Below are 24,861 nucleotides of genomic sequence, written 5' to 3' on the forward strand. Positions count from 1 at the left end.
AGTTATTTTGATAAATAAGCTAATACAACTATAAAAATGGTTGTTAAAAGTTTAATATTTTAATAGGTTAATTAATATCCTTATGTTTTTAGACTTACGGCACATATAAAATATTAAAGTAATAATTATATATAATAAATAATAATAATAATAATAATAATAATAATAATAACACCATTCGTTTGCTAAAGTCTACCACCTACGCATGCTTTTGGATAAAATTATTATCGTAAGTTATAAAATGTTTGTTAGTCTATCGTGAGATGTTTTAGAGTGTAATAATTAATAAAGAAGGTGTGAGGGAGAGAAAGCGCCGCTAAGAACGTAATTATTTTATGTTTCATTTAAATACCTGTATTACTATACTATTTATTTCCCAAGTAAAATGTATAATATATTAATATATTAAATAATAATATTTATATGTTACAGCTGCAGGTATCTATTTACATTAATACGATTACAACGTGCCGGAGCATAAATAAATATTAATATAATATATTCATACAAATAGTTACAATAATGACTACCTATATTATATACTATATAATATAAAACTAAGTAATGAATAGAATTATTACTTATAAATAACAAATTGAGTAATGATGAATATTGGAAATTGTATCTGTATATGTAATAAATGAGATAAAATGAGGTCATAAATTACTTTTAATTATAAAAATTAACTTTTTAATTAAAAATGTTCAAATATAATTTAAAATGGTTATAAATTTATAATAATGTATTGTTAGCTTTCTATAATAATACGAAATAAGTATACTTACTCAATACGTATTGGAGATATTTTTAGGATATAATTCTAAATAGATTTATTATAAATGTATTAAATTACAAGTTTTAATCGTTTAAACTTTGTATAGGAAATATTAACTTACAGCTTAAAGTTTTTAAACATTTATGCAGACAGTTATTTTGATAAATAAGCTAATACAACTATAAAAATGGTTGTTAAAAGTTTAATATTTTAATAGGTTAATTAATATCCTTATGTTTTTAGACTTACGGCACATATAAAATATTAAAGTAATAATTATATATAATAAATAATAATAATAATAATAATAATAAATATAATATAATATAAATTATAAACAATTTGGTAACAAATAAACAAAATAAATCATGACTAGAATATATCGTGATTGACTATATAATTATTAAATGGTAGATACCTACACACATTTTAAAATTGATCTCAATAAAATTAAAAAGTTATATATCTATAGATACCTATACAGCAATATATATATTGCGTACTTATACAGAAGCTTTTACACTTATTTATTTTATCTTAAACAAAATCGGTAGTTGATAGGTACTTTACCTCAAAAAGATATGTACGTATTTAAGTTACATTTTACTATTTTAGGTGAAAAATATAAAAGTTACCTTATAAATAGCATGAGGGCCATAGAGAAGAGCAACACGATTCATAAGTATGGTTAATTAATATAAGTAAGTTGGTTATAAAATGTGTATTTTTATATAATTTTGGTTTATATAAGGTTGATGTTTTATTAGTTATATTGCTCAAATATCACCTTGAAACTTTAACAATAAAATATACCGTATATATCAAATCATCGGAGTATAAATTATTATAGATAAGTACCAAGGTACCGTTCCTAATAAATATATGATACCTAATTACTGAAATATATCTACTGTATTATATTTTATACCGGTGTAAGAATATTTTTTAAAAATATGCAAAATATAGTAAAATATGCTTTTGATTTCAACTCAATTAAAAAATGTTAAGTAGGTACCTATTTGTGTTTTGAAAGAAAATAAGATGCCCCGTGCTTTTTTAAAAGGTTATTTGTTATCGGTATATATATTACATTTTTATCATACGTTCGCATTTAATTATTTTTAAGTGATTATTGGTACCTAGATTAATATCTAGTATAATAAATACTAATGTATTTATTATATTTCAGTAGATTTTGATACAATTATGGTATTTTCAATGTCGATTGCTAATATAACTGGTATACCATGGTATCTATCGTATTACAAATTACGATGTAGGTATTTTACAGTATTCCACATGACATATTAATATCTATATTAACTCATAATTACGTTAAACTAATAAATCATTTATAAGTCATTGCGACATTGCGGTGTTTTCATTATTTAATTAATGGATTTTAGAAATGCAGAAAAATAAAACTCAAAATTACTTATAACAATATAATTTGTGAGTTTGATTCTCCCCAGCTATGTTCTTTCACAGTACACAGCCAATAGCTATGTAATGCAATATACATTGCATTACATGGCTATGTATATATATTATGTCCAATAAATTTAAATGTGTAAGTACCTATATAAAGTAAGAACGATTATAATTTACAAAGTATTTCTATAAAGTAGCGCTATATAATTATAATATATAGGTTCATTTATAGACTTGCAGGAATATAATATTATAACTACATTATATGCTACTATATGTTATAATATTATATAGGTAGAGAGAAACTTAACGCACTAATGCAATACATAATATAGTGAAACTTCCATACTACAAAGTCGTCAAAGTCTCATGGGTAACAAAAAAAAAATTAAATTAATTTTGTTTTATGGTTTGGTTTTAAAAACATATTATTTTATCAACAGAAAATTTTCCAAATGGAAGTTTTAGTTATAGTTGTATATGAAAGTTTTACTTAATTACATATTACACATAAATATTATATACAAATTTATATTAAGTTTGGTTCACTACGCGTATGACTTTTCCATGTGATACATGTCGCCGAGTAGTCTTTGTATGGGTATGTCGCCAATGGTCTCCTTGAAGAACAGCCTCTCAATGGTTGCCTGCCGGACTGCCCGGAGATTGGGCAACATGAGCAACAGCCGTCCAAATCGAGTAGGCTGTCTCGAGTACCGGCCGCGCACGTAATCACCCAATATGCACTGAGCCTGGTCTTGAAGCATTTCCACCGGCTGTGCATCGATCAAGCCTGGAGTTTCTGTATAACATGAAAACGCATTTTTAAGAATACTATACGATGGATGAACAATATAAAATACGTATACGTTAAAGTTTTGGATATAGGTAAATTATTGTTATTACATTCCGTTCACAGTAAGAAAAAAATATAAAAAACTTTATAAACTATATTATAGTTTTTTTTTTCTTAAAAAATTTTAAGATGATCTAAATGTGTAATTTTAATATACATTATACCATTTACCAATAATTCACCACTCACCTGGTGTGAACAGAATAACAGCTTTCATGCAACCGCACTCACTACCATCCGGCGAAAGTTGTCGAAAACGTGCCAATATCTCTTGTATGATTTTCATCTCGTTGTTGACTTTTGTGTCATCGGCTGGTAGCCTTTCGCGAGCCTTGTCAGAATTCAACAGTGGTGATAAGTCCCAAGGAATGGACCACTGGGCCAAGTGTAACAGAAACAGTTCTTTCCACGATTCTTGAAGTAGTAGCAACTGTATTACAGAGAAAACAAAATCAAATTTAATGTCGCAAAAACTAACAAAATGAATTCTCATTCGGAAATTTAAAAAAAACGCATGCATCTACGACCAATTTATAATACTAGTCAAATTGAAATATATATAATAACAGAATACTATAAGTTAATTTATTTTAGTATAAAATTAGTTTTGTTAAGTACCTATATATTTAAATGTATACGCATTTTGTGTTTCTTATACCACTGTATATTATAATAGAACAAAGTATCTACTATGAATTAATCGTAATGTAAATAGATTATAATTACCGATGTATAGTGACAATACTATATAGTATAATATTATATATTATTTTTACCTGGTCGTGTTTGGAGAGAGTCTGAAACGGAGCCAAGCATCGGACCCATCTAACTGCCATGAACAGTAATCGAGCTGTGGTTTCCTGTAACATAAAGAAAAATAACAATTTATAGGTTAACACAATTGGATTGCTTTAAAAATTAAAATATTTTGTGTTTAGTATATTTCAATAAAACGATTTCAATCTATATTTTTTCGACTTTCCAACGATAACAACATAATATATAGTATTGTATATATGTATATATTTCACATCCATTTAGCGTTCTGGCCCGTTTCGTGAAATGGATAGAAATTCGCAAAACGGAACTTCTTTTTTTTACACATCGTGTAATTACACAATATATGGATAATTTTTCACGGACCCGGATTTTCAGGGCCGAACAGTCTTGAAGCGTGGTGAAAAGCGGTGTTTAACGTGTTTTCACTGAGCTTCATAAACGTAACTTGAAAACACACTGCATAATATAGAGCGCATCAAACTAGTATGACGCGCGTTACCGCGTGCAAAAACGCAAAACAGCGGTTGCACGCGGTAACGCGCGTGACACTAGTTTGATGCGCTCTGTATTATGCAGTGCGTTTTCATCTAGCGTTTATGAAAACCGCTGTAGTGTAGCTCGGCCCTAAAAATCCACGTCCGTTTCGTGAAAAGTCATCCATCACATTGTGTACCTAATTATTACGCGATGTGTAAAAAAAAGAGTTCCGTTGCGCGAACTGGATGAAATTTTTATCCGTTTCACGAAACGGATGCGACTTATTTATAAGTAGGTGTACAGATTTTTTTATATTTCTTATTCCTTTTTTTTAACTAACCGTTTTTCTTTTTTTTTTATCCATTAAATTGCGCTGTGTAAACTTAAATATAAAAAAAATAGTTAAACAAAAATCTTGTAACTATACCAATAATAATCATTATTCATTTTTATACCCGAACATATATTGTATAAATATATATATTTGTTAAAATGTATTCGTACTGGGTCGCCATTTTTAATCTTCAATCACAGGCGATTGGATAAAGGGGCACACCTTTTGCCACCCGCAGAAAAGTAGGCGGGCAGTCAAAAAGTCAACCCTCGCGTATATAAAATATAATCCCTTGCACCAGTATATATATATAATCAACTTGATGTGTTGAAACGTCAGTTATCTACAGTATCTATACATAGCAAATATCAATAATACTACATTTGTTATTGAAAGTAGGTACCTATAATATGATATAATATAATGTCAATACTGACTGATTTGTTGATCTAATAATTCCCGAATAATAATTTATAGTTGAATATAATAAATATAATGAGATAATAACAATAGGTACTTAATTTGTCTAGCCGTAAATACGTATTTGTTAAAAAGTAATTATTGACTTTACCTACAGATGATGACATTGGAGGCATTAGGCATTTTAGATATTAATGAGTAATGATTAAATTAATAGGTATTTGCAATAAACCAACAATTAACATAGTAATATATTGTGTGTATAAAATAAATAATATTACCTATAATGATTTTAAAACATAAAACCGGTAAAATAATATAAAATTGAAATTTCATCGTATGTGACGTGAATAATTATAATATTATAATTTCGGATTGAAGGATAGGACGGATGAGTATATAGCATTTGAAATAAACACATTTATTTAATTTTAGTAATATTTTTCAATTATAAATCTATAAAAAGTGATTAATTACTCAAGAGTACGCTACACCCGCGCATGCATTGTCTCCATTTTAGAAACTTATAACATAAAAATGGTACATCCTGGAGAATTCGTTTAACTCTTTTATACTTAATACTATTCTGTTAATTTACCTATTATCAGGTTTAGGTTTAAAAGTTTGAATATTATTTCGTGAACCTCACAAGTTTTTTTTTTATATATTTTAATTTATTTTAAAACAAGTAACGAACATTTTAAAATGCACGAACAATTTTAAATCTTAATAATAATTATTCATTGTAATATAAAGGATTTAGAAGTCAAATAAATGGACTCTTCAGAACGTACAGTTTGCTATGTTATGCGTTTGTAAGTCGGGGACAAGGTATGCGGGTGTAGTGTCCTCTCAAAGGGAAATACAAGTGGGTAGTATACTAGTATATATTATCATACGTCGACCGCGGCATCGTGTAGGTATTCGTGTTGTTCATCAATAATAATGTGTAACAACTAACAATAGTAACAATCAATTATTGAACTGTTTTGTACTATTAAGTATAATCTATAACGAATTGTTATGCATAAAAAACGTTTTATAACTATATAATATTAACTATCCTAGGTACATTGTTATATATTATACCCAATAGAGTATATTATATAGGTAGGTATACTGATAGCTATTTTATAATCGACTTAACTCTTTCTATCGTCTATTTTATATACTAGGTATTATATATTATATAACCGATAAAAAATAATACTTTTATATATTACCTGTAAGACTTCCCAAGTCGGCGACAACGACAACGAGAGTGAACTCTGAGGACTGGTTGGTTGCGGTATGCCAATAGGTGATGAGGCTTCTGACATCTTTGCACTCCATATTAATTCCTACAAGAGAGAATAAATTAAACAATTTTTCATTAAACAGAAAATAATTCCGAGTGAAATTTACATAAACTATGTACCTATACAAAATACACACAATAATCACAGAAATACCACTGCTGACGATAGAAATTGTGCATTCAAGGTGATCATTTTAAACACAAACTGAACTAATTGAAATGAACACTCATCAATAATGTAATTTTTAAGACCCAGTGAATTTTAATATATGTAAAAAAAATCTTATTGATATTTATTGAGAGTATTGTCGTAACTCGTGAAAATGTTTTGAAACAATTCAATTTTTATCATGGTTTTTTTTCTAGATTTTTATTAACCTCGATATTTTAATTTTTAATCTTCTATTATGATGGAATCTATTTTCAGTATAGTAAATATTTTGAATTATAATAATGTGCGTATAAAAAGTATTCGATTATGGTTTCGTATACCAGCTAGCTACTTATTATAATAGCCTATATAACACGTAGGTAAGAGGATAACATCGCAAAGGAACGATGGCATTATAAGTACATCGGGGGGAGCTATATATTGCCTTTGCCTATACTAAACGAAAGACAAATTTTCCGAGTCAATAACGGCGTAAATTAAAAAAATAAAAAATAAACCAGATAAAAACATAAATATATGTACCTATATAATATAATACATATTAATATGAATATAGAACAGTCGTTTGCAGCTCGTCATCGCATCTCACACGTCGTCGCCGCACACCGATGCTAATAGCGATAAAAGTCGAGCTTAAGCCCGAGGGTCGACACAATGTGATGTGTAAAATACTCGACACACATTCAACATCGTATAATGTGCATATACATATAATATGTATGTACATATATATACATCTATATATTTACACGATCGTACGCGTCCGTCCATGTGTGTGTGTGTATGTGTGCGTAAACGTATAATACGGTAAAGCCAGAGGGCGTCTTTGACGTCCGCGAACAAAGGGTTCGATTGCTGCTAAAACCCGCGAGGACCATGTGGTCCGGTTCTCACATCAAAACGTCCGCGCAGGAGGGGGGGGGCTGACTCATCGAGCGAGCGCGCACTCCTCCGCCGCCGCCGCCGCCGCGGTACCATCCTCTTCCGCCGCGCACTATCGGTCCGCTCGCTGGCTCCTCATCGGGCTGCTGCTGCACGCAGTATAATATTATACCAGGACGACACACACACACTATCCTTCGACACATGTCCTTATCATTATTTGCAGTAGGCAACGTATGTGTATACGTACCTATACACGCCGCGCTAAATATTTCTACGTTAGCGATTGAAATTCGCTATTACTCGAAATGCAAATGTCACAATTCTCTGGTTTATGTACTCTCATATACTGCAGTAAAAACCGTTTATAATGACACCGGTTGTTGTATTATAATAGTGACATATCGGGTTTCATAATTAGAACAATAACAATAACACTATAAGACTTAGAGCTTATTATAATGAAACGATCGTTTTAAAATAAAGATGATAAATTCCGTAATAAACAATATTATTATTATAAAATAAGTATATAGCAACGATTTGGTAATGTATGATTTGTTTATAGATCTTGATATTTATAGGCTTGGTCTGCATAAACACGCACTTAAGTTTTTCATATACTCTTGGTATTCACGTTGACTGTGAATTTCCTTAATAGATGTAAACTTCATTATAGTGGGCATATTTAATACTTCTACAAAATGTCTAATGGTTTGCTCTTGAGCCTTGACTACAACTATACATAATATAAAGTAGAATCCATCTTTCCCTATTTGTGTAATAAGCAATTGCATCTTCCCTGCTCGTTTTGGTTTGGTTAATGGGGAGGAATGGTTCATAAGGCAGATGGTCTTCGATCAGAGTGATGAATTATACGCATAATATAATAATATAGAGGTATATACATAGTGATTTTATTTACCTGACATTTCTCGGCCGACATGAGTATCTGTAAGAGCCCAGGCGGCGGTGGCGGCTGTTGTTGTCCCAAGAACACATGTCCTTGCGGCGGCGTGGGAGGCAGAAGCGTGGGCGGTGGTGGTGGCTGCTGTTGTGGAGGAGGTGGTGGCGGCTGCTGTTGCTGTTGCTGATGATGGTGGTGGTGTTGCTGCGATGGCGGTGCCGGCGGCAAGGGCGGCAGGGTCGTGTCCATCGGCGTTTTCGGGTATGCCGACGAAGACGTCTTTTGAATCATGTTATGGTCAGCGTTCAACTGGATTTGGCCGGGTTGCCGCTGGTGGTTGGCGGCGGGCTGCGGCGAGTCCTTCATCGGGTGGTGATGGTGATGGTGGTGGTGATGGTGCAACTTTGGTTTGCGTGGTCCTCGTTCGTGTTGAACCGCTGTATATAAATAATTATATAATGTTAAAATATTATTATAATACCCACATCATAAGAATAAAGTCGCTATCGTCATTAAACGTACCACGCAACACATTAACCCACGTAGTATAATAATATTACATTTCATTAGGGGAGGAGTGTGTATATTGTTAAGAAAAAACCGATGATTAAAGGGAGGATAGACAAAGGAAAAAAAGAAATTGTTGCATCTCTATGAGCACCCTAGTAATAGTCATGGTTGAAAGTTGTTTAAGTATATATACTAGCGGTGTAAATATTATGTACAGCGAAGCCTTCCCTAACGTATACCTCACAATAATTGAGGACGTTTTGAAAACAGGGATATTTTCATTACTTATTTTTAATAAGAAAACTTCAGAAAGTGGTTACCTATTTTATTCTTAATTTAAAAATAATAACAAAATGACGAAAAAAACACGCTTATACTAATATTATCACGATAACGAAGACTTTCAAAAACCGATTTTTTCAGACCTAATTTATTTGTACTTATGAATGCATGCATTATTTTTTTTTATATAATCATTTATTGTACTTAAATGTATTAATATATTGTTAAAATATTTAAATACTTTAAATTATTATATACCTATAATTAAAACATAATATCCCAATATTTACGCGTTAAGCATTCTCTAAAAACATTCAGTCATACCTATATTATGATTTAATTTAATCTAGTGCATCTTTTTTCTCTTTACAAATGTATCATTTATTAATTTAAAAATATTATCCTTTCTGAATAGTGGACAATATTTCGGTGACCAAGAGTGTTCGTTATTCATAGGTTTCAGTGTATATAATTTCTACTTTTAAGTACTTTTAATTTAATACGCTAATATTCCATAACTAATGTATACAAATATTTGATTTTATTAATTATAATATATGTTTAGAAATAGTTCTAAGAAAAATACTTAAATATAAAATAGGCACTTAAGGGCTAAAAAGAACTACTTGTGGTGGTGAATTCTGATGCTGCATTATTCACCAATATCTATATTTATTAAATCAATTTTAATTCAGGCTCTTTTATTTTTTATTAATACAATTTCAATCTATCATCTGTCACTTCATCATAATAAAAATTAATAATTTTAAGCGTTATCTTCTCAGAATTCAAATTTTACTATGCAAACCATATACCTAACGTATTATTCTGATTTCGCAAATTTTATTTTAGAAACCAAGTTTCACCACGATACTTCGCTCACGTTATTTTTTTCATTTCTATCAGTCATATTCATATATATGCAAGTTAAGCTGCACAAAAATCACTGAAAATTGCACGTGCTATAGCTTTTTTTCTGGTTTAATATGCTTATTGTACTTTTTTTTTTTTAATCTGAGCTTTTCAAATAATTTGTTTTCACGAATTCACTATTATTTATTATTATAATTTTTATTTGAAATCGTATTCGAGTGGAAGAACATTTTGTAAAAATGTTCATTTAAACTAATTTATGATATTCAAATACCTGGAAGCAATAATAATAATTCATCATCGGATTACACATTTACATCAATAACTATACACGTTGATATGTTTGAGGGTTGTTCAATTGTTCACGGATATTTACTGCTGATTGAAAACTGTCTCCTCGTTTATAGTTCCCATTGTCACCCCAATTCTTTTGTTATCATACACAAAATATAATACAGCGAGTGTACCTATATATCAATATAATATCTTCTAAATCACCTGCAGTTCACTGAGAGGCGCCCTCCACTTCAATCTCTTGCTAGTTGTATATTCAAATACTTTATTTTATTATTATCACGCATATTTCCCTGTTAATTATTATTTTATTTTTAATCAAAATTAAATTACCTACATTTCCTCATTCGGTCCACGGAACCTTGTAGCATAAGAAACTTTGTGATTTTGCAAATTTGTTACGCTAAACGAAATCCGAGAGTATGGCGAGGCCCAGATGATTTATTTTATGTTTAACTCAAGAAAACAACCCGTATGAAATAAACCCTTCTTTTTATGTATTTTTTTCTTTTTTATCAAATAATCCCGGCTACGCTGTACCTTTTTGATCCACAAATATTCAAAACGAACATTTTTGTTGTTTCAGCTAACGATCTCCAGACATACGGGTATTTTATTCAATTGGTTTTTGGTCGAAACAACTTATTTTTATGCATATTATACTACGCTCTAAAAAATATTTAGATCACTTCTGTAGGTTGTAAATAACCGTATGTTGCACATAGATATTTATACGTGTAGAATCTAAGTGTGCTAATAAAAAAATAATACAAATTATACTTATACATTTTAATAAACATTTGTACCTAATTCAATTCAAAATTATTATTATCAAAAATCAAAATGTCTCAATTATTGAAATAAAAATATTAACGTGTGTTTTTAAATTTTAAATTAGTATAATTTTATTTTTGATAGTTTATATTTACAATAATATCAGTTTAATCTGTCTTTTCTTTATAATATAATGCAATAAATTGTTTATTTATTCAAAATATAAATGTATATTATTGATATTTTCAAAAACAGTTTTATAGTTAAATTATATCAAATATTCAAATTGTTCTTAAGTGTAGGCAGATATGCGGTAGTTTAAATATAACAATCGAATGTAGGATAATAATATTATTATTTATTATTTTATTCTATTTATGCTTTGTAGAATCGTATACATTCACAATATTAAATAGGCACATACACTATTATAATGATAGTGCAAATATTGTACATATAAATGTTATTTGTAAATAATACCTACGTCCTATTTTTCTATTATTACTTCAAATGAGTATGGAAATTGGAAAGGAAACCATTCTTTTTATATTTATTTAAATGGCTATCGCACATTTGAATTGCATCAAGTCATTGACCCCCTCCTGTCTATTTTACACTTGTTTTTCCGTTGGTAAGTCAGTTAATCCAGCTATCAGCTGTCAAAAACTCACACGTATATATTCCAGCCTGTAATCGCCAGATACAACACCCATACACACACATGCGTGAAGGGGATATATTATTTACGGAGGGGTGCGCGAATAGCTGGAGAATTTTCAATGAAGATTGAAAATTGGCTACGCTATGCTGGAGCGGTAGCTTTTTGCACAAAACGTAGTTCATTTATCAAAGGCTGAAGAGGGTAAGGAGAAAAAGAATTAAAGAGCGAGGAGATAGAGTTAAGAGAGAGGTTTTGCTTGGCGTGATTGAAGACTTCGCGTTAACGACATTATAAACTAGGCATTTTGTTTAGGGGTGGGTCATTATTCAACACCCGAGAAATTAGACGAACGAAAAAAAAAGATGCAAGAAAATCTTTAGTCAGCCCTTAATGATCAGTGGATGGCGGTAGGATGTACAAAACAGCGAGGAAAACAGACGGTAAAAGCCGTCGGTTTACTTGTCGAAATCCGACGTTAAATTATTATAGTATCTTTATCACCTTCTTATTCGATGTGGTCGACTGTTTTCAACAGTAAATGTCTAAGTTATTTATTGAGTTCTATTAATTTAGAATGTATATTTTTATAATATATATATTCATTAAAAAAAAAATTCGAATTGAAACATATTCTTTCGACAATCCATTGCTATTTATAATGTATTGCACCTTTCTATAGGTAATGTCTTAAATGGCCAATAGATAAATACTCGAGATAAATAAAACTCAAAAGTTAAGACTTTAAAAGTGATAAATATCTTAGAATATTATTATATATATATATTATGTATAACTTAATAATTGTATAAACATCATATAGTTATCTACTGTCAAATTTTTGAAAAGTTTTTTTCTCATTGTAAAATTACATCAAAAACTATAGGTATTAAACGAGTAGTTTATATAATTGTATTACATTTACATATTAGTAAATTCTATTGCATACTCATCTAAATAATATTAATATGGTCCTATGTATGCACATTGTATATAAATTATGTATAATACATATAAGGTACCTACACATTTCATATATATTTATTGTATAATATGTATGTTACGTGAAATGAATTCAAAACCAAAATGCGTTTTCCCGAACATTAAATACAATGTAAACACGACACGATGCCACTGATTTTATGATCTGTCACGATATGGCACCGCAAAATCGTGAGTGCGCATAATATTAACAGTTTTGTCCGGACACCGTTGAAGTAGCTTCTGCGGTGTTTCTATCGGTTGTTTATATACGCATATAATATATATTTGTACACTCAGGGAAGGAAACCACCGACAAAATAACTATTATATAACAAAATTACTTTGACGGAGTACACTTTGTTTGGGGAATGAAACAAAAATGGCCGAAAATGTGTACATTTATATGATAATATGTGTATAACCAATATATAACAGTATAAATAATATATACATTATATCATAATATAGTGTACACAAACATTTTGCACAGTAAAAACTTCAGTACCGCGAGATGAAAATATTTATGTATATATTATATACAAAGGGTGGAATCGAGCATAATATAATATCAATTTTGACACGAACTCACCGTCCTTGTTCATCGCCGACTGAAAACACTTGTTGAGTCGACAAGCCCTACACTGGTTTCTGTGGGTCTTGTCAATGGGGCACCTGCCTTTGAGTTCGCCTTGTGCCTTGCACGTGTACACCCGGTTCCGGTGGATGCTCCTTTTGAAAAACCCGGAACAACCTGCAGCACAATACATGCATTTGTTAGTCCCAAACCTTTAGTATAATAAATACCAACGGAAAATTATCTACGGTACTTACCGTCACAGCTGTAAATACCGTAATGTTTGCCAGAACTTCTATCCCCACAAACTTTGCACGGGATATCCAATAATCGATCTCCTATTAATAAAATAAAAAATACGTTATGATTTACAATTAAATGCACATAATATATATTAAATATATTATGTATAATGTGTAGGCAGTATAAAAGTCTCAGTTTTTTTTCACATACATTATTTATTACTTATGTAATTAAACATACTATAAATAAATGAACAAACGACACGCATTTATCCACAGCTAATTTTAAGTCGAATTAACTATAGTATTATAATGTAATAATTGTAAGGCGTGTATTCGAGTATCAATTATAATTTATAAGTAAATATACATAAAATACAGTGTATATACGGTAAATACTGAATAAGTATACAAAATACCTACAAACCGATATTACCTATGAATATATAATAAATAGATTGAAAAAACTAGGATTAAAGTAATGCGTCTTATAATAACAATACCATTTACGCATAATACAAAATATAATAGTCCTATGCAAAATTATGATGTAGAAAATAAAATAAAAATCTAAATAATTGAGTATTGAGACTGAAAGTCGCCATTTATCTGAAAGGCGTTTACTTGTAATAATATATATATGTATTATGTATATTGTATACACCTGTAAGTTAATATGTACAATGTACATAAACCTTTTTGGTTATTGTGTAAGTATGATATAAAATATATAATAATTATATATATTATGTACAATTGAAACGATATTTGATACTAAAAAAATATCGTACTGCAGCAATATCACTACACGATACAGTATACAATATATACCTGTATATTATGTATTTATATTTATTATTTTATAGTAGATTAGTACATTACATAAATTATAAAAATATGATGTATTCGCAATGAGATCTGCAGCAAAGTCCATTACGATAAAATAATGGGCGCCCGGGAATCGGGCCACTATTCACCTTTTTTCCAGAGGTAACGGTAATTGGGCCACAAAAATTTTATATTTATTACAGGTAGGCCCGGTAATTGGGCCATTAAAATTGTATATTTATAATAGGCAGACTCGGTAATTGGGCCACTAAAATTGTATATTTATAATAGGCAGATCCGGTGATTGGGCCACTATTACATTTTAAATTGTAATAAAATAATATTTTATATAGTACATCTTTTTATATAAATTGATACAATTCCTAATACTGCAGCGCATACGAAACTTTACTCGAAGCGACTGCGTATGTCTTATAAAAAGGTAATAAATTATCCAATTATCTTATGATATAGAATTATCAATTGTCATCAAATTAAATGTATAAAAATAATCATACGCATAGTGTGCAAAAAATATGAAACCTAATTTGAACTACAAATGCCGTTGTTACAAATCTTTTCATTCACATTTCAAAAATAATTTCTATATGTCACATCCAAATATATATAATTTTTTAAATGTTTTATTGCAATTTCAATCAGAAATTTATATTAAGATTAGAAGTATAGGAACAATAAAAACAAGAAAACGAACTTTAGTTCGACAAAATTTTATTCTTAATGAAATTAAAATATATGAAGAAGGGGAAAAAACCCAATTTGAATATTTACAATTTGTATCATGTTATTTAAAAAAAAAATTATATTTTTAAATATTATGTTTGAAGAAAATTATTTCATATTATTTATGTTTTGACTAACTTTATGGTCCTTATATATTATATTTGTAAAATGAGTATTAGCATTCTTTATGAAAATTATTTCATATTCGATTAATTTTATGGACCTTGTTGTATATTAAACTAATTAAATCTGTCTGGAAGTATTTTTAAAAAAAAATATTAATTATTTGACGAATTGTATTTTTATATGTTAAAAAAATAATAATTAGTTGATAAACATTATATTATATTCGTATTAATAGTATATTTGTGTGCTATACTTTTATGGCCCAATCTCCGGGTAGAAAAACGTTAACAAATATTTTATACAAAATAGGTAGTTAAAATGTGGCTCAATTCCCGGGCGCCCAAAATAATATGTTGGATAGATATAGACTTATTGAGTTCCGAATTTAGGCGGGGTGCAAGGGTGTAATACACCAGGGCCTCAAGGCTGTATTTGTTTTAAGGGCTTCAGGCTGATTGTCCTAGATTTTCTAACTGTCTAAAAATTCTAAGAATTGAAATGTCTAAGAATTCTAAAAATCTGAAGTTATGAGTTATTAAGAATAGGTATTAAATAATGGTCAAGAAAAACAGAATTTTAAGAAATTACCCTTATACTCGTTAATTTTAAACTGTTCACTGTCGTGGGTTCAGTTTTATCCATACTCGTGACTCGATTAAAACGAATACCTGAATCATATGAAGCACCTAACTTAATATTTAAGTGTTTTCTTTTTTAATTCACTTGTATCAAGTACCGAAAACTATATAGTCAATACATAAAATGTCTAATAAATAGCGTTTATTTTTTAAGGACCTTCAATATTAGTATATATAGTCGTACCCTGGCCTTCCGAGACTTAGATCCGACGCTGGATAATGGGTAAATACGTTATATATATATACATATTATACCCTATTGTATACTTGTAAAAGGGGATGGCTCGGCGACGAGCTGCAAGTTAGTTGTGGTTAGTCGCGCGCGAACTTTAAGCGAAGCGACTGCGACTGCGTTCACGCCGGCTCTCGTCGTCGGCCGACGGTTGAAAAGTTGTGGGCACGGACACCTTTATTGTGCTTTATGCGTGTTGTGTAACGTTGAAAAGTGACGCTTTGGAGCTTTTGTGGCCTTAAATGCATTATATATATATATACATAATATTATATAAGGCGATATATACTGTACTCGACCGTAAACGACGCGATCGCTGACGTGTAATATATATATATATACTCTCCTGCGGCGGCGGCGCGAAGGGATTTAAAAGTTGGCGTGACGGGCTTATATATAATGACGCACGTATAAGTGCGGCGATAATATATATATCGTCCGGGAGACGACGATGACGAAGACGACGACGACGACGACGACGATATATGAGCTCGGCGTGTGGTTTATTAATGAGCTTGTTTCGAAATCCGCTTATGTATACCACGCGCGCGCGTCAAGTGTCTTTTACAAAACTGTATATATACCCTAACTATTTACGTCAAAATGTTGTCTTTTGTGTACTTTTTTAAATGCACATCATTCTCGACCTTTAATATCATTTATAATAAATTTAATTTTTTTTTTATTATTATTTTGTATACCTATCATATAATATAATATGTATACTGCGATATTATAAATGTGAAAGTAACTCGGGGACGTCGCTTGTTTGTTATGATTTCGTCGCTAAACCGCTGAACCGATTTTGATGAAATCTGAGATGAAGATATAGGTCGAACCTTCAAATACGACTTGTGTCACTTTTTTTTTTTTGATCAACTCTTAAGGAGGTTAAAACTAAATAACTACTTACTAGTGTGATTGAAAGTCAACAAAAACGTTAATGGATGGTTTTTTTAGAAATGTATCCCCTAAAAGGTTAGGTTAAAAGGGTTACAGGGATACAAAGTTTAGTTTTAGTGATAATTTTGGTTATGAATAATTTTCACTGTTTTTTATAAGTAAGCACTAATAAGTTAAATAAACAAAGTTGTTTTTTTTAATTTTTCAAAAGTCCTGTTAAATTGAGTAGTTTAGCATATTGTTGTTTCTTTGTTTCTATAATAACCTTTTTATTATCTTTATTTTTTTTTTTTTTTAGTTGGGTAGTTGTAATATTTTATACTCACTCATCATAATAAAACTACTAACCGATATGTGAGTGAATAAGCCGCAAATTTGCTAATAGGTATACTGCAAACACACGGAGTTTATCGACAAAATTCACTATTCTTTCAGTACAATAGCTTTAGCTTATAGAGACAATACTGCAATATTGACGAATGTGCTTATTTATACATTTTACTGATTATTTTACTTTGTTGCCACAAAGTTATACTATAACTACTATACGTTAGGTTATGTATATGTGTGTACAAATATGTCACGCGGAGGTGCATTGCGCTTAACTTCTCGGAAACGACACAGCAGACGAATTTTTTTTTTCCGAAAGTGTATATAATATGCTCGTGCACCCCGAGGCCGGAAACTGCAGTGGCGACGACGGCGGCTAATGGATGTCGGAAAAGTATATGCATGGGGGGGTGTGGATGTTACGCAACCGCCGTCACTGCCGGCGCGGGACCGTTGTTGTGAAAAAGCTATACGCGTCGAGTACATTACACGCAGCTGTGCCGCGTCGCCCGCGGCCGTTTGGCGGCGACTATATACGACCAACTTTTGTCGCGCGATCGGTCCACAGTCGAGCGTTTATACCGCATTATATATGTATATATCGTCATCACTGTGGTTATAATGTGTCAAAACTTATTTGGAATAATAATAATAAAATATTTTATAAAAAGCTAATATATAATATATGATTATTAACTGGATTCCATCATCAGTTGGCCTCCTTCCTCGTATTATTTCACAGTTAACATTTATAGTAATTAATAGTAAGTTATCATATTTGCTTATCGACTATCATATTATTTTTTCAGCACAGATTTTAAATACTCTTTTGTTGATAAAAAAAAGTATATTTATATAATATGATTGAGAAAAATACGTGAGAAATAAATGGTTTTTAGGATTAACCTAGAAATTAAATTTTGATATGTTTTTTAATAATTATAACTATGGGGCGTGAACTAGGTAACTTATAATACTAATCGTCTAGTTTCCCAGTCATTTTAGAATGAAAAATACAGTTATGAATCTGCTTCACAGATATATTATGATATTATATTATTTAGAGTCGATAGGTAATAAGTCATCAGAGATTTTTATATCAAATACATTGAACATTCGTTAAACCGTAAAATTTTTATAACTTTCTAGTTATTTGTTTTTGTGATGGCGAGAAATAATTATGATGTCAACCGCAACAGTGGTACTGGGCCTGTAGTACCGGTATAAGTAATTAAAATTTGATTTATATTAAATGCGTTCGCAACACGTAGCACATATTTATGTTATGCTATCTATAAGATAATTTCTCAAGTACGCTCACTTTATTTTGCTGATTTGAAAATTATATAATGAATAATATTAATTTATTTCAATCTTACAATTTGTAAAAATTGTTCGAGTATAATAAGATTTAGAATTAATATTTAATATTTAATTTAAAATAAAATCATTTTTAAGAGCTATAATTATTCTTAGTACATATTTGATATCTAGTATCTCAGAAACTGCTAATCTAAATCAAAATTTAGATACTTTTTTAATTGAAAAAATATCATCAAATTAACCATATATATATATATATTTTTAAAAAAGAAGTACCTAATATCGTCAAATAATGTTACTCCATAAATGGTTATAAAAAATTAAATTATCAATATTTTAATGTACTATTATTGTATAGGCATTTTAGCAGATTATAACAAAATTAAAAGTATATTTCATTATTTTATATTAAGTAAATAAAATAAATAATTAAATCCCAGTCTTAGTCATAAGTAAGGCTCGGATTTTAAAGCATAATAAGCAACTAAAAAATCACACGATTGTTTTAAAAAAGCAAAAGAGAGTAGGTATATATTTTTTTTTTTTAATAATTATAAAGTAGTTATAAAAATAAATAAACAATTTTGATAAATTAATTTAAAATAAAAAAAAAAAGAATTGATTACCATGTATTTCTCTAGATTTGCAGTAGTGAAACTGACTTATATTTTCCGACGGAATATTTTTATACACAGAAAACTTCACTCTATTCATCCACTAAATTGATCGGTGCATAATTCACACAAGAGGTTTAATTTACAACACTAAATCTTAAATTATGAATTGGTCGACATCGATGTTATAAGCATACTGGCCGTATAATACCTACTGTAGGCTATAATATTTAGATCGACAATTTATACGTTAAATACATTTAATAAACAACCCGTGATAATGATAACAACAATAATCCAATTTAAACATTTAGTCCGCATTCTGGGTTTTTACGATTCTTATTAATTCAATTTTTTATTGTTACTATACTATCATAATAAACATATAAAAATTCTACAGCTGAAATAACTAAAAATAAAAAAACCATTTATACATAAAAAGCCGAAAAATACCAAAATAAATTGGTTTATTTGGAATCAGAATGACGTGAAACGAACATATGCATAAAAATTAGATTTTTATCTCATACATAAAAAAAGAAGCATATTATGCTTTAAAATCCGAACTCTAGTTATGAGCATTCAGAAATAATAATTATCATTTGAGCGTAATTAATTGAAAATTTTTTTCATAGTTTAAGATTAAAGTGGATTATTATATCAATTATTATAAAATGTTACCATAGAAAATTTCTTTTAAATTTATGGTATAACTAAAATTGTTTAATGCTTTTATATATTTTATGTAAATACCTAAAATTTGAATGTTAAATGTACCTAAAATGTATGTAAATAATCTATGGTTCCTGATAAAACAGATTAACCAAAGTTGTATAGAATGACGTATAATCTATTTATTTTTACAGTTATCTTCGATTAGCTTCCTTATAATTTCAGCGAATACATTAAATATTGATGGTCTATAAGGTCATTCAGTTGAAATTGAAAACAGGGCGATTTCAGTGCTCTTATATAATGCTGTTAAATAATAATTGATTAAAGGCTTAACTTTTTTTCTCGTCTTCGTTTATTTATTATTTAACTTAAAAAAAAAAAAAAACATTTTTTTTTAAGGCTTTTCGAACTTTGTGCGCTTTGAACGAGTGGCCGTTTAAAGTTTTTTTTGTGTTCACCTTTTGAACGGGATTCCTAATCTTCTCCGGGCTTTTTGAGTTCAACCGAAAAAGAAAGGCTTACGGTTTCAACGATACAAAAAGGTCAACAAAACTTTTCAATAATAGAGATTATGATGTGCTTTCGATCCTTTTAAAAAGGGGGTCGAATGGTTCTATAAGAACCAGGCGCAAGTGTATTTGTCCGCGGGATCAACTGATTATAAAAAATTGAACTGTTGAGTAACGGTTTCAAGAGAACTTATTCTCCGAATTATAAGGATTTATTATGAGAACTTTCACCATTACAATATATATGATTATATTTTGTAAAAGTTGAAAAGTATAATATAAGTAATCAAACTCGATATGTACAAAATATTACATTATTTTGTTTAATCTGTGCATTAAGCAACACAAAGTTTATTCACTCAAGTTCTCAAAAATAAATTGATGATAAAATGTAGGCATATAAATATATATTATAATTTATAATATGTGTGGTTTTCTTTTAAGTTATAAATAAAATAATATCAATATCTAATATTAAATTATCAATATTGTTTAAAATAATATATTTTATTAAGCTATACTTATAACAAAGTATAAATAATATTTTTGTTAGGTAATAATTAAAGTTTTATATTTTGTAAAAATATAATTACATTTACATAACCTACTATAGGTACATAATACCTACATGCATTTATAACATTAAAGAAGAACAAATAATTTAAAATTAAACATTTTAAATGCATCTAAAGAGGTATCTAGTAATAATAAAATCATGTACGCAGAGTAATTATTTATCTATATAGCTACAATATTTTGTAAACACTATAATAGCTGTAATATTTGAGAAATTTAGTTTTAAAAACGTTTAAAAATACAGCAATAATCTTTGGTTTTCATACTTATGATAGTTATCTTATACAACATTTTTTATTTAGACAAAAAGGCAACCTTTCTAAAACGTGATTACACTTGAATTACCTTCTAACAACAATATAATGACCCAAACGTTTTTTGCTTAAATAATTTTATCATTTTTTTTTTTTTTTTTGATTGATTTTTTATGTACATAAAGACTTGATGTTATGTATACCAGTTAATTATACTTATAACAACATAAAAAGACGTAAAATCAATTTAAGGGGTTTTTTTTTTATATTAACAAAAGTTACTATAAGTTTAACTTTTTGATCATATTATTTTTTAAACTAATTATCTTTTATACATTATTTCAAAAGATTATATATTATACCAAATTGTTATTTTTTTATTAGTTAATTAGTTTATTGAAAAATTGTAATCATCTAATAATATAAAATTGAACCTCTTTATATATTATATTTATATTGTACAGATATTTACACTATAGGTGCGATAATTAATTTTATACTCCAATACACTTAAACTGTCCAAAATATGAAGAAGTATAAATGTATTAAATTATTTGTTATTTTGGTAATACGCTTTATTCTACCTTGGGAGTTGTGATCAATGATCATGATACGTCCATTAAAAGTGATAATAAAATATGAGTATTGAGTAGTATACTCGTATTAAGTGTTATGTGTACATCAACAAACTGAACAAATTTGATAAAGCTATATGCTTATATTCTAATAATGTTTCCTGTTGTATACATTTATAGTAATCACTATTATGTTTTGCATCCATTGAATATATTAGGTATATAGGCAATATCTTTTTAAAAGCGAAAATAATTTATTAAAAAAAATATTTTATTCTTACGTCACTATATTATAAAGATGATAAATAAATAATAATTTTTATCATAAAAAAATACATTAACTAAATCATATTATGTATTATATCTATTGTATATTAACTTTTGAGCTTATTATATAAACTATCATTACCAGGGAACTAGCAGGGTTGGTACACGTATGGCTATAGAAGTAGTTGTACCTTGTACAACCTTACATCATATAATTGGTATCGAACGAATGTATAATAATGTTCACAGAAAAAATATATTTACGTAAATAACGAATTTTCTCTAATTTTTAAAAGTATAAATAAATAAAAAATTAATGAAAAAATATTTTATAATAAATAACTGATCAGTGTATCAGAAAGATATGAAATATTTGGAAATAATTTTAGTGTTAATTTGTCAAATCATCTGGATATACACTTATATTATACATATATTATTATCATATAGCCCATATAGGTATATTTACCTACACTCTATACATATTTTATCATTACTATTCAAAAATTTACACATACCTACTTACGTATTTAAAATAAATAAATACACTTAATATAATAGATAATATAATATTATACATGTTGGTATGTGTATTTTAGTTATGGTCGGATATTTAATGAAACACAAAACATCAGGGATGTATCATGTAGGCAAAAAACAATTTTGGGGAGGGTTTTTGAAAATTAGAACATTTTTTTTTCAAATCCTCTTGTACCCATCACGTCAATACACAGTAGATATAATTTTATTTTATTTATAAATCCTGTTAAAGTATTTTTATTTTTATTAAAATTATATTCATTATTTTAATTTGTTAGTATTAATTTTTTATTACAAAAGCTAAGGATTTCGGGAGATGTTTGATAATCGAAAGCACCCCCTGTGCACGTCCCTGCATAATACCATCTGACATATCAATGCTATCCATAATATCGTGCCAAACCATTATCTTATTCTTTTATCAGTTAAATCTAAAAATTGCATATAAATATGTATGTGCGTATCTTTACTGCCTTACTGGTCTTAAACGATCGTAGATCATTGAAAGAGCTTATTATACGTAACGTAAAAATGGATAATTTTACACGGAAACGACATATGACTTGTACATAACTGATATAATTGTAATATAAAACGTATTACAACAAATTACGCTTATACTTATAAATAATCATTATGTATTAGTGTTGGCCAACGATATATTTTTAATTATCGATATCGTCTTTATTTTTTCGATATCGATTTGCGTATATTTATAATATTCAGTTCCGTCTTTGCTCTATGGGCACGTGGGGCCCCCAGCTAAATGGAGGCCCCGAATAATCGTAATTACAATTTTAAATTGTAAGCTGTAACGTATTAATATTTAATACGACAATCTATAAAAAAATAATTCTAAATTCTGTAAAATAGTTTTTAATTAATAAAGTAATCATATTAAATAACTTTTGATGTTTTCATTCAACTTGTGTAGGCCTATTAAAAGGGCCCCTGCAAAACTTAAAACGGCATACCCACGACATCGGTATCGTATCGAATTATCGATATCTTTGGCCAACACTATAATTATGTATACTTTGTTCGTTAACGTGACTTACCTGTTCCCATTATCTGAGTACGTCAAATCATATTGCGATGGCACCAACTCCGGAATAGTACGTAGAACTCTGCAGGTCAGGGGAAATGTCGCGGGAATCTAAAAAAAAAAGCCCAATATGAATATCGAATTTTTTAAATAAAAAACGTTATTGCGTGTCGTTGTTGATCAATATTATCGATCTATATATTACGTATATAATGTAATAATATTATTATGATTTGTGTAAACGACATGAGTAAGACTATAGAAAAAAAAAAAAAATTACGTACGTGTTTATCGTTAACTTGCGACGGCGGCGGCGGCGCGCGGATGAGCGTGTGTACGGTGTGCGTCGGTGGCAGTGGCGGCGCAATGGTAGTTTGACCGTGGCCAGGGCCAAGAAGCGAATAGAGCGGTGTGTGGCTGATGCTGGTACAGGATATCCGGCGCGGCCGCGTAAATATGACGGCGGCGGCGGCGGTGGTGCCGTTACTAAGTCGCGGCGGCACAGGGCGGCGCTCGGCTAGCGACAATCTCGCGTGTGTGTTGGTCCGTGGGCGTGTCCGGGCCCCGGCCACCGCGGGACCGGCCACCCACACACCAGTGCCGGGGTGGCGGGTGCCCGCGGTGACCGGCGTCGCCGCGTAATATAACAACGTGTCAAACACGGCAAACCCCCGCGGCTCGTGACCGGTGGCCCTAAAGTTATTAATTTCGTCGTAAGCTCTCGTCCCTTTACACGCGCTGTACATATATATATATATACCGTACCCACAATAACACTGCTGCCCACACTCGCATAATGTACATTATACGGGGTGATGAATTTAAAGCAAACACTTATTAATTCAAAACGCGCTTATGTTTTTGAAAATGTTTCTTATATTCACGACTTTAAGACCTTGCGAAATATAACGTTTTTTTGGGAAAATTTTAATTTTTGTCGCTGTGTAATTTCTAAGTTTTCTATACTTTTGAATGACACTAAACATTTTTGACTTTATATTCCTAACCTGCAGAGTATTATTCGGATATTTCGGTGTATAGAAAAAAAATTTCGAAAAAGTAACTTATATTAGTCATGACTTGTAAAACGTATATATTTAGAGTTTTGATAAACGGCGATGAGTAGTGATGGACCGACATTTTGCGGAGTATCCTGCAAA

At 29.5% G+C, this 24,861-nt stretch overlaps 1 protein-coding gene across 1 annotated transcript; it reads right to left on the reverse strand.

The window, feature by feature from the left end:
- Positions 1 to 861: 861 nt before the first annotated feature.
- Positions 862 to 24,186, reverse strand: LOC114122311 (protein dissatisfaction). Its single transcript, XM_050197700.1, has 9 exons — positions 23,986 to 24,186; positions 23,715 to 23,812; positions 13,538 to 13,618; positions 13,296 to 13,457; positions 8,350 to 8,768; positions 6,297 to 6,413; positions 3,839 to 3,922; positions 3,252 to 3,492; positions 862 to 3,008 (listed from the first exon to the last, which is right to left on the reverse strand). Exons 2-9 carry the CDS (start codon positions 23,722 to 23,724, stop codon positions 2,755 to 2,757), a joined length of 1,368 nt encoding a protein of 455 aa, XP_050053657.1. The 5' UTR covers positions 23,725 to 23,812; positions 23,986 to 24,186; the 3' UTR covers positions 862 to 2,754.
- Positions 24,187 to 24,861: the final 675 nt, after the last annotated feature.

The sequence above is a fragment of the Aphis gossypii genome, chromosome 1 (genome assembly GCF_020184175.1).
Source record: "Aphis gossypii isolate Hap1 chromosome 1, ASM2018417v2, whole genome shotgun sequence".
In the NCBI taxonomy this organism is placed as follows: domain Eukaryota; kingdom Metazoa; phylum Arthropoda; class Insecta; order Hemiptera; family Aphididae; genus Aphis; species Aphis gossypii.